The sequence below is a fragment of the Macaca mulatta genome, chromosome 8, assembly GCF_049350105.2.
Source record: "Macaca mulatta isolate MMU2019108-1 chromosome 8, T2T-MMU8v2.0, whole genome shotgun sequence".
NCBI lineage: Eukaryota > Metazoa > Chordata > Mammalia > Primates > Cercopithecidae > Macaca > Macaca mulatta.
Window position 1 is genome coordinate 114148720 of NC_133413.1, and position 15236 is coordinate 114163955.

Here is a 15236-nt window from a genome sequence, read left to right on the forward strand (position 1 = left end):
TATTATTATTATTATTATTATTATTATTATTTTTGAGATGGAGTTTCGCTCTTGTCTCCCAGGCTTGAGTGCAATGGCACGATCTGGGCTTACTGTGCAATCTCCACACACTGCGCGATCTCGGCATACACCTCCGCCTCTCGGGTTCAAGCGATTTTCCTGCCTCACCCTCCCAGGTAGCTGGGATTACAGGTGCATGCCACTATACCTGGCTAATTTTTGTATTTTTAGTAGAGGCGAGGTTCTTCCCCTTTCTTTGTGAATTAGATGCCAGAAACTGATGTGTTATTAGTCTGTTCTGCAGCAATGGTCAGAATGTTGGCCAGGCTGATCTCGAACTCCTGACCTCAGGTGATCTGCCTGCCTTGGCCTCCCAAAGTGTTGTGATGACAGGCGTGAGCCACTGTGCCCGGCCCAAATTACCTTTTTTGAATGCCTTCATCTTCCTTCTTTTGTTAGGAATTCCATCATCTGCCTTTTTTTTCTTATATGTTATCCCTGAGGTCAATTGTTCTATGATCTGTGCCTCAGGGAAATACAGAATACTTTACAACAGAGTACTTTAATGTGCAAAATATATGAAGATACTACTTTCAAACTGTTTGTTCTCTGGACTAGCTTTCTTATAACCCTTAGATTTTTATCAGTCGGATGCTTCAAGTAGTTAGTGGAACAAGAATAATGCAATGGAAGAGAGAATGCAGTTGTTTCAATTATATAGATGGGACTACAGATATAAATTTTAAGAAAAGGAAAAATTCCTTTAGCATTTCAGGGATTTTGGTTATAGATTATATATGGTATATATCTTATGATTTTAATGATTCATTAACTTTATTTAGTTATTTGTTTGTTTTCATGTATGGAATATTTTAATAGAAATGCTTTGGTACTCTTAAAAATTAAAACTAAACCCAGCCTGTAAAATTAAGTATGTCATGAATTATCATGGCTTATCAGGTTAGAGACTTGTGTTGTTTTTAATTCAAGAGCATAACTTTCCAATTTTGATTCTTTTATTTAATTTTTGAGTTGGTGTTAACTTTCTTAAGATTATTTAGCTTAGCCACTAGGCATTTGTAAACCAAGATTCTTAAATAATTTTAATTTAAGAATTTACACTTCTTTTTTTTTCTTATTTATTTATTTTTATTATTATACTTTAAGTTCTAAGGTGCATATGCACAAAGTACAGGTTTGTTACATATGTATACATGTGTCATGTTGGTGTGCTGCAGCCATTAACTCGTCATTTCCGTTAGGTATATCTCCTAATGCTATCCCTCCCGCCTGCCCCCACCCCATGACAGGCCCCAGTATGTGATGTTCCCCACTCTGTATCCAAGTGTTCTCATTGTTCAATTCCCACCTATGAGTGAGAACATGCAGTGTTTGGTTTTCTGTCCTTGCGATAGTTTGCTCAGAATGATGGTTTCCAGCTTCATCCATGTCCCTACAAAGGACATGAACTCACCCTTTTTTATGGCTGCATAGTATTCCATGGTGTATATGTGCCACATTTTCTTAATCCAGTCTATCTTTGATGGACATTTGGGTTGGTTCCAGGTCTTTGCTATTGTGAATAGTGCCACAATAAACATAAGTGTGCATGTGTCTTTATAGCAGCATGATTTATAATCCTTTGGGTATATACCCAGTAATTGGATGAAAAAAGAAATATGCATTCGTATGTTCATTGCAACACTACTCACAATAGTAAAGACATTGCATCCATCTAAATGCCCATCAATGGTAGACTGCATTAAAAAAAGTGGTACATATATGCCATAGAATACTATGCAGCCATGAAAAAGAACAAGATCATGTTTTTTTGCAGGGACATGGATGGAGCTAGAGGTCATTATTCTTAGCAAACTGATACAGGAAGAGAAAACCAAATACTGTATGTTCTCACTTATAAGTGGGAGCTACATGATGAGAACACATGGACACATGGAGGGGAACAACAGACACTGTGGCCCATTGGAGGGTGGAGGCTAGGAGGAGGGAGAGGTTCAGGAAAAATAATTAATAAGTACTATGCTTGATATCTGGATGATGAAATAATCTGTACAACAAACCTCCATGACACAAATTTACCTATGTAACATACCTGCACATGTACCCCTAAACTTAAAAGTTAAAAAAAACTTAAAAAAAAAAAACTTAAAAAAAAAAAAGAATTTACACTTCAAATATTTTTGAGGATGATGTAAAGAAGTTAGTGCTGAGTTTTGGTTTCTCTTGTCATTTGGATGTTTCATAGTACTAATTAAACAATTTGAGTTATTACAGAATTTTAGGAACTTACTGTTTAAGAAGGAGAAGTCAGGCACAGTGGCCCACACCTGTAATCCTAACACTTTGGGAGGCTGAGGAGGGAGGATTGATTGAGGCCAGGAGTTCAAGACTAGCCTGGGCAACATAGTGAGACCCCCCCATATCTACAAGAAAATCAAAAATTATTCAGGCATGATGGTACACACCTATAGTCTTAGCTACATGGGAGGCCAAAGCGAGAGGATCAGTTGAACCCAGGAGTTCGGGGTTACACCGAGGTGACAGAGCAAGACGCTGTCTCAAAATATCTATATCTATACCTATATCTATATTGATATAGAAGGGGAGAAACCATTGCTAATGATACAGCTAATCACATGAAAGCTAATAATCTATTTTATTTACTTGAGCATTGCTAAAGAAAATTCATGGGCCAACATCATATTTAATATGTGATGGTTAATGATTGTATTATAATTTTAGAGTTCTCTACTGTTTGTAAATTAAATTTTGAGCTTTACTTGTGACTAGTGTATCAAAAAGTATAAAAAATTTGTCATGTTCTTACCCAGAGATAATCAATATTATCATTTTGGTTTATATTGTTGCAGTGTGCTCTCAGATTTTGAACATTTAAAAACCTTCTGAGATATACTACTAAATATTTATTAAAATGTTGTACCAATATACACTCTTACCAATAAATATGGTATGAGATTGTGCATTTTTTGATCCTCTGGTCAATATTTTGTCAATTTAATAGGAAAAATACATTACCTTATTATTTTTATTTGCATTCTTTTGATTACTTTTAGATTGAACTTATTCAAGTGTTGATTAGTTTTTTAGATATCTTCTGTCATGAAATTGCCTTTGCTTCCAAAAGTTCTTTAACACATCTTCTATTAGAACTCTTATTTTCACTGTCATTTCCAGTGAGACACTAAAGATTCTATAGAGAAAGCAATTGCCATCGTCTATACCATTTGTAAGAGTTAATGTCTCTCTGCTGGACTCAATGTAAATATGGAGCTGATCTTGCTTGGAAGTCCTTTTGAGTTTATCTGATGTTTCTGGAAAAGGATAATCATAAGCCCTACATCCTATCAGCACTAACGGATAGAAGGATAGAGATTTGCACAAGGAAAATATAAATATTTGTCAAATGAGTAAGTGTGATAAGTAAAAGATACTTGAACATAATTATTAGAATTCAGATACCGGCCGGGCGCGGTGGCTCAAGCCTGTAATCCCAGCACTTTGGGAGGCCGAGACGGGTGGATCACGAGGTCAGGAGATCGAGACCATCCTGGCTAACACGGTGAAACCCCCTCTCTACTAAAAAATACAAAAAACTAGCCGGGCGAGGTGGCGGGCGCCTGTAGTCCCAGCTACTCTGGAGGCTGAGGCAGGAGAATGGCGTGAACCCGGGAGGCGGAGCTTGCAGTGAGCTGAGATCCGGCCACTGCACCCCAGCCTGGGCGACAGAGCAAGACTCCGTCTCAAAAACAAAACAAAACAAAACAAAAAAAAGAATTCAGATACCAGTAATTTGATTCCCTAAATAGTTCATAGTGAGTTTACTTCCAAACACCTTATAATTTATAAAATGCGTTGGTACTTATGAGATTTTAATACAGTAATTTCCCTATGAGGTGAGATAGCTTATTTTACATTTGATAAAACCATAGCTCAGATACATAAAGTAAATATGCTCAGGTAATATAACTAGTTTGGGTTGGGGTCAGTACTTAAAACCAGGCTGCCTGATGCCAAATACCGTGTTCTTTCTGTTCTGACAGAAGTCTCCAATATTTATGTCACATGTGAACCTGCACTATATTGAAAATTTAAAACAAACATTATCTGTAAACGTTCTTTATAATATTCAGGATATCCATAACAAATTACAAAGTCCATTCAAAGCACAATGTTTTTGATTGCAAATATTGGTTACTCCTGTGTTTATGACCCTTATAAGATGATGTGGCAGACTAAAAATAAACAAGCAAAAAAACCCTGTAGAAACTGAGAACCAAATGAAGTCCTGAGGTGGTTTCCTATCCTGTCTATGTATGTTATTGAAAAAGAATTAACTTTTTGTTAACATGTAGGCATCCATTTATTCAATAATGTTTAATGAACTGCCTACTCTGTACTAGGCATTATGCTAGATGAGTGAGATAAGAGTGCAGGACTTAAACTCATGGAATTGAGGGTGAAAGATATTAAACATTTTTTTCAAGTAAATATATAGTCACACATATCAAATGCTGTGAAGAATGAGCACAGGGTGTAATGAGAATGCATAAGAGGGGACCTAATTTAGGTCAGAGAAAGTCTTTCTAAAGGAGGGACATTTGAGCCCTTAAGGATGAGTAGGAGCAGGTTAAAGGGTGGTAATGGAGAAGGAAGGTGGAAGAAATCATTTCTGGGATACTGAGGGAACTAGAAGAAAGCTGCTCAGTAGTATGGGTGTTGTATAGTGAGAGCTGGAAAAATAAGTCTCCGAGGAACGCAGTTGATATATCATTCACTCTTTCAAATGAGTCGTTTTTAAGTCTCTTTCTAGTGTTTGCATTACTTAGACCACTTTGATGCTTTTTCTTTGACTTGGTCTTCATATCCAATTTTGAAATATAAAAGAAACCTTTTTAATAACAAATGTTGTTTTGCAGTATAATCACCTTCTTACTTAGTAGACTTGTTTCTAAAGGGCTTCTGATTGTTGATAAAAATTAAATCTATTTAAAAGGGGAGACTTTAAATTTTTTCCCATCACAGATAGTACGAGCTGTGAAATTGACTTGAAAATAAGAATTTTTAAAATGTTTGTTTACACTTGTAGAAATTGACCTTTCATAGATGTGAAAAGTCAACTCATAATCAGAGGCTTAAAAATTAAAGCACTTCAGGTTGCTGCTGCTTGAGGTAAATGGAAGAAACCCATTTAAAGTTACTTGTGAGTTAAAACATTTGAGATATTTGCTGTAACTAAAATGCCCTTGATTAGGACACTGGCAGATAGTTTTCCTATTCATCTATCGAAATTGGCCATTTTACAATAGGTGTGCATTTGTGTGTGTGTGTACATGTGCACATGTGTGTACATATGTAAAAAAATAGAATCATAGGGAAGGAGCATAGAAAATGGAGTCCAAAGCAAAGACTCCAAAAGCAAATTATACTTTAAGTTCTAGGGTACATGTGCATAACGTGCAGGTTTGTTACATATGTATACTTGTGCCATGTTGGCGTGCTGCACCCATCAACTCGTCAGCACCCATCAACTCGTCATTTACATCAGGTATAACTCCCAATGCAATCCCTCCCCCCTCCCCCCTCCCCATGATAGGCCCTGGTGTGTGATGTTCCCCTTCCCGAGTCCAAGTGATCTCATTGTTCAGTTCCCACCTATGAGTGAGAACATGCAGTGTTTGGTTTTCTGTTCTTGTGATAGTTTGCTAAGAATGATGGTTTCCAGCTGCATCCATGTCCCTACAAAGGACATAAACTCATCCTTTTTTATGGCTGCATAGTATTCCATGGTGTATATGTGCCACATTTTCTTAATCCAGTCTGTCACTGATGGACATTTGGGTTGATTCCAAGTCTTTGCTATTGTGAATGGTGCCACAATAAACATACGTGTGTGTGTGTCTTTATAGCAGCATGATTTATAATCCTTTGGGTATATACCCAGTAATGGGATGGCTGGGTCATATGGTACATCTAGTTCTAGATCTTTGAGGAATCGCCATACTGTTTTCCATAATGGTTGAACTAGTTTACAATCCCACCAACAGTGTAAAAGTGTTCCTATTTCTCCACATCCTCTCCAGCACCTGTTGTTTCTTGACTTTTTAATGATTGCCATTCTAACTGGTGTGAGATGGTATCTCATTGTGGTTTTGATTTGCATTTCTCTGATGGCCAGTGATGATGAGGATTTTTTCATGTGTCTGTTGGCTGTATGAATGTTTTCTTTTGAGAACTGTCTGTTCATATCCTTTGCCCACTTTTTGATGGGGTTGTTTTTTTCTTGTAAATTTGTTTGAGTTCTTTGTAGGTTCTGGATATTCGCCCTTTGTCAGATGGGTAGATTGCAAAAATTTTCTCCCCTTCTGTAGGTTGCCTGTTCACTCTGATGGTAGTTTCTTTTGCTGTGCAGAAGCTCTTTAGTTTAATGAGATCCCATTTGTCAATTTTGGCTTTTGTTGCCATTGCTTTTGGTGTTTTAGACATGAAGTCCTTGCCCATGCCTATGTCCTGAATGGTATTGCCTAGGTTTTCTTACAAGGTTTTTATGGTATTAGGTCTAACATTTAAGTCTCTAATCCATCTTGAATTAATTTTCGTATAAGGAGTAAGGAAAGGATCCAGTTTCAGCTTTCTACTTATGGCTAGCCAATTTTCCCAGCACCATTTATTAAATAGGGAATCCTTTCCCCATTTCTTGTTTTTCTGAGGTTTGTCAAAGATCAGATGGCTGTAGATGTGTGGTATTATTTCTGAGGACTCTGTTCTGTTCAAATTCAAAATATGTTTGCTATCTTTTATAAATTATGTGATATTTAATTCAATACAGCTTCGGGCCAGGTGCAGTGGCTCATGCCTGTAATCCCAGCACTTTGGGAGGCCAGGCTGGGTGGATCACTTGAGGTCAGGAGTTTGAGATCAGCCTGGCCAATATGGTGAAAGCCTGTCTCCACTAAAAATACAAAATTAGCCGGGCGTGGTGGCACACTCCTGTAATCCCAGCTACTCAGGAGACTGAGGCAGAATTGCTTGAACCCAGGAGGCAGATGTTGCGGTGAGCACCACTGCGTTCCAGCCTGAGTGACAATGAGTGACACTCTGTCTCCCAAAAAAAATAATTAATTAATTAATTTAAAAATAAATAAATAAAGCCTCAGTTTCTTTTCATCCATAAAATGATAGTGGCATTAGCACGTACAATGTTTTCTGGATATTTTAAAATAAATTTGGAAGTGCTTTATGAACTAAAAATACTTTATGATTTTTAGGCATGTATGTGTGTTTGACAAATAGATTGGCATGTACCTATAAAAATCTGAAATAATAAATAATATTGAAGTAATAAAATAATAAACTGAAATAATAAAATAGGGACATTCTTAGTTGAGAAGAAACCCATAATTGAACATCTTATTTTTAAAAATGGTTGTTTAAAAATTTATATTATTACATGTTTAATTTGTGTTGTTCTTTTGTGACATGATTATGCCAAAAAAGAATTCATAGCTTTTAAAAACTTAATGTATTTAAATGTCTATTTATTGATAGTGTGTGGAAAAGGATAAAAAGGCAATGAGTTGAGGTAAAAAGGGCAAAAAGGGCTGGATCTATTAAAGAAATGTCAAAGGTTAGGAGCTATTAAAAGTCAATAAGTATACTAAACATCTCTGTAAGTGAGTTGATATTTAAAATTTGGCTTACACACTAGTTTTAGAGATCTGTTATAGAAAGATGGCTGTACTTTGGTATAGGATAACCTAAATGTTTATCAGAAACAGAATTATTCAATGATAATAGATGATGATGGGGTGGGTTTCCAAGACCATAGGAGCCTTCAGGGAACATTTTCTTCTACAAAATGCTATGACCACCATTATTGAAATAAATTAGTAATAACTGATGAAGTGTCTCTGGCCTTGACTGTAGGGTTTTTCCTCCGCTTGGATTTGGAGAGAAGTTTTAATTTAGTGTGTGGTGTTTAGGTGAATTTTAATTGATAAGCTATAATTTTTTATAATTTATATAATGTATAAATTATGTGAATAACCATGTAGTCACTATGTATATAGCCTTTAGAACGGAACTAGATTCAACATTAATCCACTTTGCTTTAAAAATAAATAAATGGAGAAATTTTTAAATGAGAAATTAAAACACCTAAATACATGTTTTCCAAATGTACTTCTCTTAGAAGCATGGCATTTTAAATGCAGATGATAAATGCTCTATTGTTGATCATATTTTCATTGCTTCATGACATCAAGAGAAGAATCTACCACTTATTTTTAGAGTGTTCTGGTCCTTTGCAGCAGCTTGCACATTGAAGAGATATACTCTGTTGCTGGAGTTATTTGTTTTTCAGGAATAGAGAAGAGGGTTGGGGAAATGCATGATTTCTCTTATTCTTACCCAGTGGTAGCATTGAGAAGATACCTTGTCCCCATTTTTATTACTTCTGATATTTTATTGCTGGCAGCCAGATGTGCTAAAACTCCTGACGACAGCATCTATTCATTGCGTGTTTTTAATAGGCTTAGAGAAATATGAGTAGAGTACATGAAAGCAGCTCAGCTTCACACTTCAGCTGGGAATGCCCAAAAAGCTTACTGCTGTTTAGAATTCTTGCTACAGTCAGGAGAAAGCCGAAAGCTGCACGGGTACTGAATCTCCTACAACTGAATTAGAAGAATAATGACTGTACAATTAACTATCAACCTCTGTTCATTTAAGCACAGTTTTTACAGAGCTCAGGAGAAATATGGAACTTGATTGGCATGTTTTTATTTGATGGTGTCAGCAAATAGATGATTTTGAAGACAGGTGGTAGAGAAAAATAAGAGAAGGGGGAAAAAAAAGAAAGAAAATGCAATTTGAGACATTGCGCCAGGTCTGCAATTCTGTTTTATCTCATTTTCATGGGGTTTTTTCATCCCCACCAAATATCTTACAAAATGAGCTTTTTGGACAAACACTGAACAATGCAAGGTGAGTAGAGCTAAACTGTATTTTCTTTTAATATTGTTATTTTCAGAATAATAATCTTATGTGCCTGTAAAAATTGTTTTGTATTAAAGTGCTAGTATTACAAAGGTGTTATCTTTTTATTGTAAATTTAAGATTTTATGTAGCATTCTTAATTTGATTTTAAGAAGGAAAATAAGCTTACTTCAAAGCAGAAAAAGCATCTTAAATTTAAGTAGCTTGACCTCTGAAACGTAATACAGATATCAGGCTGTTTCATTATTTTGTTTTCTAAATACGTAAAATGACTTAAAAATGCCAGATAGATGTTTTCTTTGTGATCATGGCAGTGATTACATTGCATATATAGGGATGGGGCCATATAATCATGTGTGATTTGGTTGAAAATGTGAATTAGCAATCGTGCATGCTCCTGTGAAACATGTGGTAGATGTTTTCTAGGTTTAAGACATTTCTCTCTGCAGGGTACTTCAATAATCACTTTTAAATAAGATATATTGTGGAACTGCGAATAATGCTTTGCATTAGGTCGGCTAATTTGGCAGGATTCTTTGTTATAAATTCCTATTGCTTTTTCAACCTGATCATTTTTCTGTGGTGAAGGCTGTTAAATTATGAACATATCTTTCAGATGGTTTCTCTGGCTTACACTAAAAGATATTCTATTAAAGAATGCTTTTGGAATGCAGTTTTATCACCCAGTTCTTTGCTCATTTAAGTTGTTTGGCTTTTGAAAATTTCCCATGTTATATACTTAGTATAAAAAAGACCCCATTTTAACTAAATATATGTGGAGAAGACTGAGAAAGAAATTCTGTGAACATGGCAATGCACTGAAACCTTCTGGAAACTGATGGGGAACTAATAGTGCATAAAATATTGAATGATTTACTCGTCTCTTCTTTTTAGTATCTCTGCACAATGTGAGGCATCTTGTTTTGGAGATTAAAAAAATACCTGTTATACAATATGTATCTTAATTTAGCAAATGAAAACAAGTCTTTTAAAATTTGTTGGCATTTAAAATGTTTACTGATGATAAGTATATTTACAACCTTTACTTTGAATATGGAATAACATATCTATTTCTTATAAAATTTCACTTTCTTTCCTCAATTCAGTTTTATTCAATAAATGAATTGGATTTTGTTTATATTTTATCTTGAGACTAATTAAAAACATAAAACCGTATATGAAATGTTAGGATATGCTAAATTGGATATCTATATTTTAAGATGCTTTTTTCCTTTTTAAAAGTAATACATCACTTTAGTGTCTATAATTTATGAAAAAATATCTATTTTATGTTATATTTAAATTAAAAAGCAAGTATGGCTTTCTAAAAATTTCCATGTCCTGAAGCTACCAGAGTTTTAGGATTTGTACTCATCCTTTATAAACCTTTTCCTTGTTTTAATTCTATCTTTTTTTTTTAATGCTAAGAATTTGTGTGTAAACGTATTAATATTAGGGTTTAGGTATAGAAATTATGCTATTAACAGCATCATAAGGAATTGGTTTTAAAGTAAGTATTATTAATTTAAAAATCTGAAAATAACTATTTTTTTAGGAAATTGTGTGCATACCTATCACTGTGTACTTGCTTTGGCTTCAAATTTCTTTTATTGTTTGCATGCCTCTAATTTCAGTAAGAGCCTTTAAAGCTGTCATTAAAATCTGGACTTTTATGCTACTGCCCTTAAACATTAGACTATGAAGTTTTTAATACTTCTCTATATGACCAATATAGTTTAACTTGTATTATTATTTGAAATTATCCCAAACTACCAATTAATCAATAAAGAATTTATCTTGCTTTAGGGGAAAAAATCTCTGCCTTTATATGTCCTTAACTTATTAGTCTTTAAAAATCATGTGACCTTATATCACAAATACATCTATGCATCTTCATAAATGATCAGCTACTTGATTTACTTTTAAAATCAATCAAAAAGTTCTGCAAATAGTTATTGTTTTACAAGTATGATGAGTGAAAAAATAAGTATATGAATTTTATGCTTCCACATATTTTAATTTTTTGGTTATTTTTTGTGTTCAGTTTAGATACAAGGGTCTTTTAAACCTTTTATTCTGCTTATATTCTTTTAAACAATATAAGTGCCTATGCATCCTGCATAGGTATTAACATTTTAGTTAACACTAAAGTGGAAAGTAAAGATATAGACTAAAAAATTATTCTTCAACAAAAAAATCATGGAAGAAGAATGACCTGAATATGTCATCAAAATATCTCATATGCAAGAATTTAAATATTTTTCTGAATAATGGACCTTTCAATTAGACCTCTATGATCTTCTTAAGCATCAATTATATAACTATCACCTCTGGAAAGAACAGTGTTGGTTGTTAGTACATGAGTAGTGATCATTTAATTGTTTGGAGTAGTTGACATGGAATATTCAGTATTTGTATTGTGACATTAACTATGATCTTTAAATTGATAGAAAAATAGCCATCAATTTGGACAATTAGATATTTTATTCTGAATTGCTTTCTAGTAGGGATTACTAGAATAGTATTATGCATCATCTGTAGACAATATATTATTAAAAGGGGACCCTTTCAAGTAGTTTTTAAATTAAGACTCCTGTTTGGTAGCTAATCTTATTCCCAAACTGCAACTCAACTTTCATTAGGATTTTAGATGGTGAGGCAGTTGACTCCTATGACATATTAGCAATAAAACATTAAAGGATGAAAATCTTCCATAATAACTGCTCCAGAAAAATTTCCAAGTTCAACTTGTCAAAGGAGGAAAGATTTTTAAATCCACCAATAATACTCTATGTGTCATAAGTCCCCCAACTGGAGATTAATATAGATTGTTAAGTGAATTCATTAACTAATGATTAAATGAAATATATCTGAGTAATAATTATTAAAATATTTTAGACTAACTTTTTGTTGCAAACCATACAGCACAAACCTTATTTTCATGCTTAAAGTGTTTAGCTTATTCTCTTATTGTATGGTTCTTGAGTGCCATTTTAGTGCATGAAGGAGGCAGCAGGATTCTTTGTTCTTTTACAGCTAAAATGAAACAACTGGAAGTCTATAAAAAAAATTGTCTTCATCCTGCATAAACTCACTTGACTCACTTAATAGGTTTTGATGAAATGCCACTTTAGTTTAATTTTTTGTTATCAAGTTTTCTCATTGTAAACTCTCTCAAGTGAAATTACTTAATCAGGACACAAAGATAATTGCTTTTATCATTAATAAAAAAGTCAAGTACTGAGTTCAATATGAAATCTAATTTTTGTGAGCTTGTCTTTGGAAGCAAACATAAATATTGAGATGCTAGAAGATATATTTTTTAGCATGGTTCACTGCATTGAGTTATCAATTGCTTTGGGCAATATTCAAATAAACATGCTAATGATGGCTATCTTTTGTAATAAAATTCATCCTCTAAGTTTTTCCATTTGCTAATTTTTAGCCATCTTTTTTATACAATAAAGAGATCTGTATTTTCCTCTAGATGTATTTCTTTGCCACTGAATGTGTGACAGTGAATTTGCTGTGCCTTCTGGCCACACAGGGGCATAATAGAACTGGAATTTATTTAGAGTAGATATTAAAAACAGTCTCTCCATATACGTACAATGAAATATGCACACTTTCATATTTAAAAGTAAGAAAAGAAAAAATGTTAGTAGACTGAAGAATATTTGTAGTTTTTTTTTTTTCAGTTACAAGTAAGATAACCATATGATCCAGTTTGCCTGGAGTACTCCCAATTTATGCCTGCAGTCATCCAGTGATTATTATTAGTACTATTCTCTCTCAAAGGTGTTGTGATTTGAAAGTAAATTACAGGGCTACTCTAATTATAAAAGTGAAATATAAAGCTTAAATTCACTTAGTTTAAGTGGATTCTTTTCCATTGAAATATTGACACTTTTCTAAAACATTAATATTTTAAGTAAAATGTGATTTGCTAAATAAATGTTTATTTAGTATTATTTTTGGTCAGAAGTTCTTAGTTATTCCTGTAGCATTTATTATTGCTTTGGTTTATAATCAAACCAGTAATTCGTGTTCAGGAATTTTGGCACAGATAATGATTCTTCATCATGGTACGTTAATGACTACTTTGACATTGAAAGAACAACATGCTTACTTTTCATAGTTCTCAGGGTGCTCTCTACACAGTGTGCTTTGTTTGGACTTGGTATGATTCCAGCACAACTGATTTTTCATATTGCAAGAAACGTCTGTGTTACGAGTTATAAAGCACCCAGTCATCTAATATACACATTTTATGTACATATATATACTTTATTAAACATACATAATTGTGATTATAAAATATTTTTATAACTATAACATTATTCATTATAGACATAAAAGCTTGTAACACAATTATCTATTTAGATTTCTAATCAAAATGGCTTTTGATTTAGATACGTGTGTCATTAGTATTTTCACAAGAATATTTACCTGTGGACCTTAGCGATATACTACAATTATTAGTATAGGTCCTTAATCTGACACTGATCTACAGTCTTTAAGCATTTTCTTTATTGAAAACAGTTTTATAAAGCTACTGCTTTTGGTGATGACTGACAGGTAAATGTTAATTCTACTTTTAAATTTTCACCTTCTGTGTGATCATAAAGGATTTTGAAAGTTAGAAATAATTACTAGTAAACTTCTTTAATTCTGGCACTACTCACTAAATAGTAAAATGAATTCGTTTCATGTGGGCTATAGGCTTTCTTCTTATCCATCTATGAATTACTCACAAAAAATTCATGGCCCCAACAAAAGAATTCCACAATTTTAGTTGTGCTTTCAAATTTGAGAAATTGTAAGTATTTTAGAAAAATGTGTGAACATTTCTTATAGGGCAAAATAGAAAAACCCATTGCACATTAAAAATTATAGTATCTTAAAATATGAGGGCTCTTTATTTTGCCTAGTATTTTTTAAACTATGCTTTCTGTTTTGGGCAGAGAACACTTTCAAGGTCTAACTCAATATGTAAAGCAGATAAAAGTAGAGCAACTCCGGTACAGAAAGTGGGACATGGGACCCATGTTTGGTTCTAAGAAACACATTTGGAGACTTTTTTATTCTACTGCTGTCGTTTTACTCTTGAACAAACTAAAGTCCAGCTGCTTACTTAAACTCAGGACAGTTACTTACATGGCTTTAAACTTTTCATTTCATTGTGAGTCCTTTGAAATGTCAGACATAGAGTTAATGGAAAAGGACAAGGAAAACTGCTGCGTTTAAGTAAGGATTTATTTGTGCCTGATTTTTCTACTACACGTTGTAGCTTTGTGTTGGGTAGTATTGAACATAGCAGTTATGCTCCTATCTAGGGTCTGCTGCTTACTGGCTATGTGTTACTGGTAAAGTTGCTGTCCTAAGAGCTCCTTGAGTTAGGGGCTACATATTTATTAATCTCTGAATTCCCACAGTTATATTCTTCACACTCCTTCCCAGTCAATACCCACTCTCCTCAGCCTCCAGAACCAACTGTTGTACTGCTTTTCCCCACTAGTGTAGATTAGTTTTGCTTGTTCTGAAACTTCACATAATCAAATTTTATAGAAGCTACTCTTTTTTGGTAAGGCACTTTACTCAGCATAATTTCATCTATTTTTTTGTTTTTATTTTTGTTTTTTGATGTGATCTCACTCTGTCACCTAGGCTGGAGTGCAGTGTGATGTGATCTCGGCTCATGACAACCTCCCCCACTGATCCTTCCACTTCAGCCTGCTGAGAAGCTGGGACCACAGGCATGTGCTACCATGCCTAGCTAATTCTTTTTTTGGTAGAGATAGGGTTTCACCATGTTGCCCAGGCTGGTCTCAAGACCCTGAGCTCAGGCGATCCACCTGCCTCGCCTCCCAAAGTGCAGGGATTAGACATAAGCCACTGCCTCCAGCCTACTCAGCATAGTTTTAAAACATTCATTCATAATTGTGGCATGTGTGAGTAGTTTTTTCCTTTTCATTGCTGAATAGTATTTCTTTTTATGAATATACCACACTTTCACGTAAGTCTTTTTGTGGTCATCTATTTTTATTTCTCTTGGGCAAATAACTAAAAGAGAAATTTGTGGATCATAGGGTGGGTGTATGTTTAGTTTCATAATGCCACATCATTTTTAAAAACACATTTAAATGGTACTTATCTACAGTTTTTAAGTATTTTCTTTATTGAAAGAAGTTTTAGACTCC

At 34.0% G+C, this 15236-nt stretch overlaps 1 protein-coding gene across 8 annotated transcripts in view; it reads left to right on the top strand.

Moving 5' to 3' along the window:
• Positions 1-15236, top strand: part of RIMS2 (regulating synaptic membrane exocytosis 2) — a 747502-nt gene that overhangs the window by 292856 nt on the left and 439410 nt on the right. For 3 of the 8 annotated variants that reach the window (XM_028852833.2, XM_077943949.1, XM_028852839.2), the window contains exon 1: positions 8615-9024. The exons of the other annotated variants lie outside the window; for them this stretch is intronic. In XM_028852833.2, coding sequence (XP_028708666.1) covers positions 8903-9024 — 122 coding nt within the window. In that variant the 5' untranslated portion in view covers positions 8615-8902. Of the gene's footprint in view, positions 1-8614; positions 9025-15236 lie in introns of those variants that run through there. 8 annotated transcript variants of the gene reach the window in all.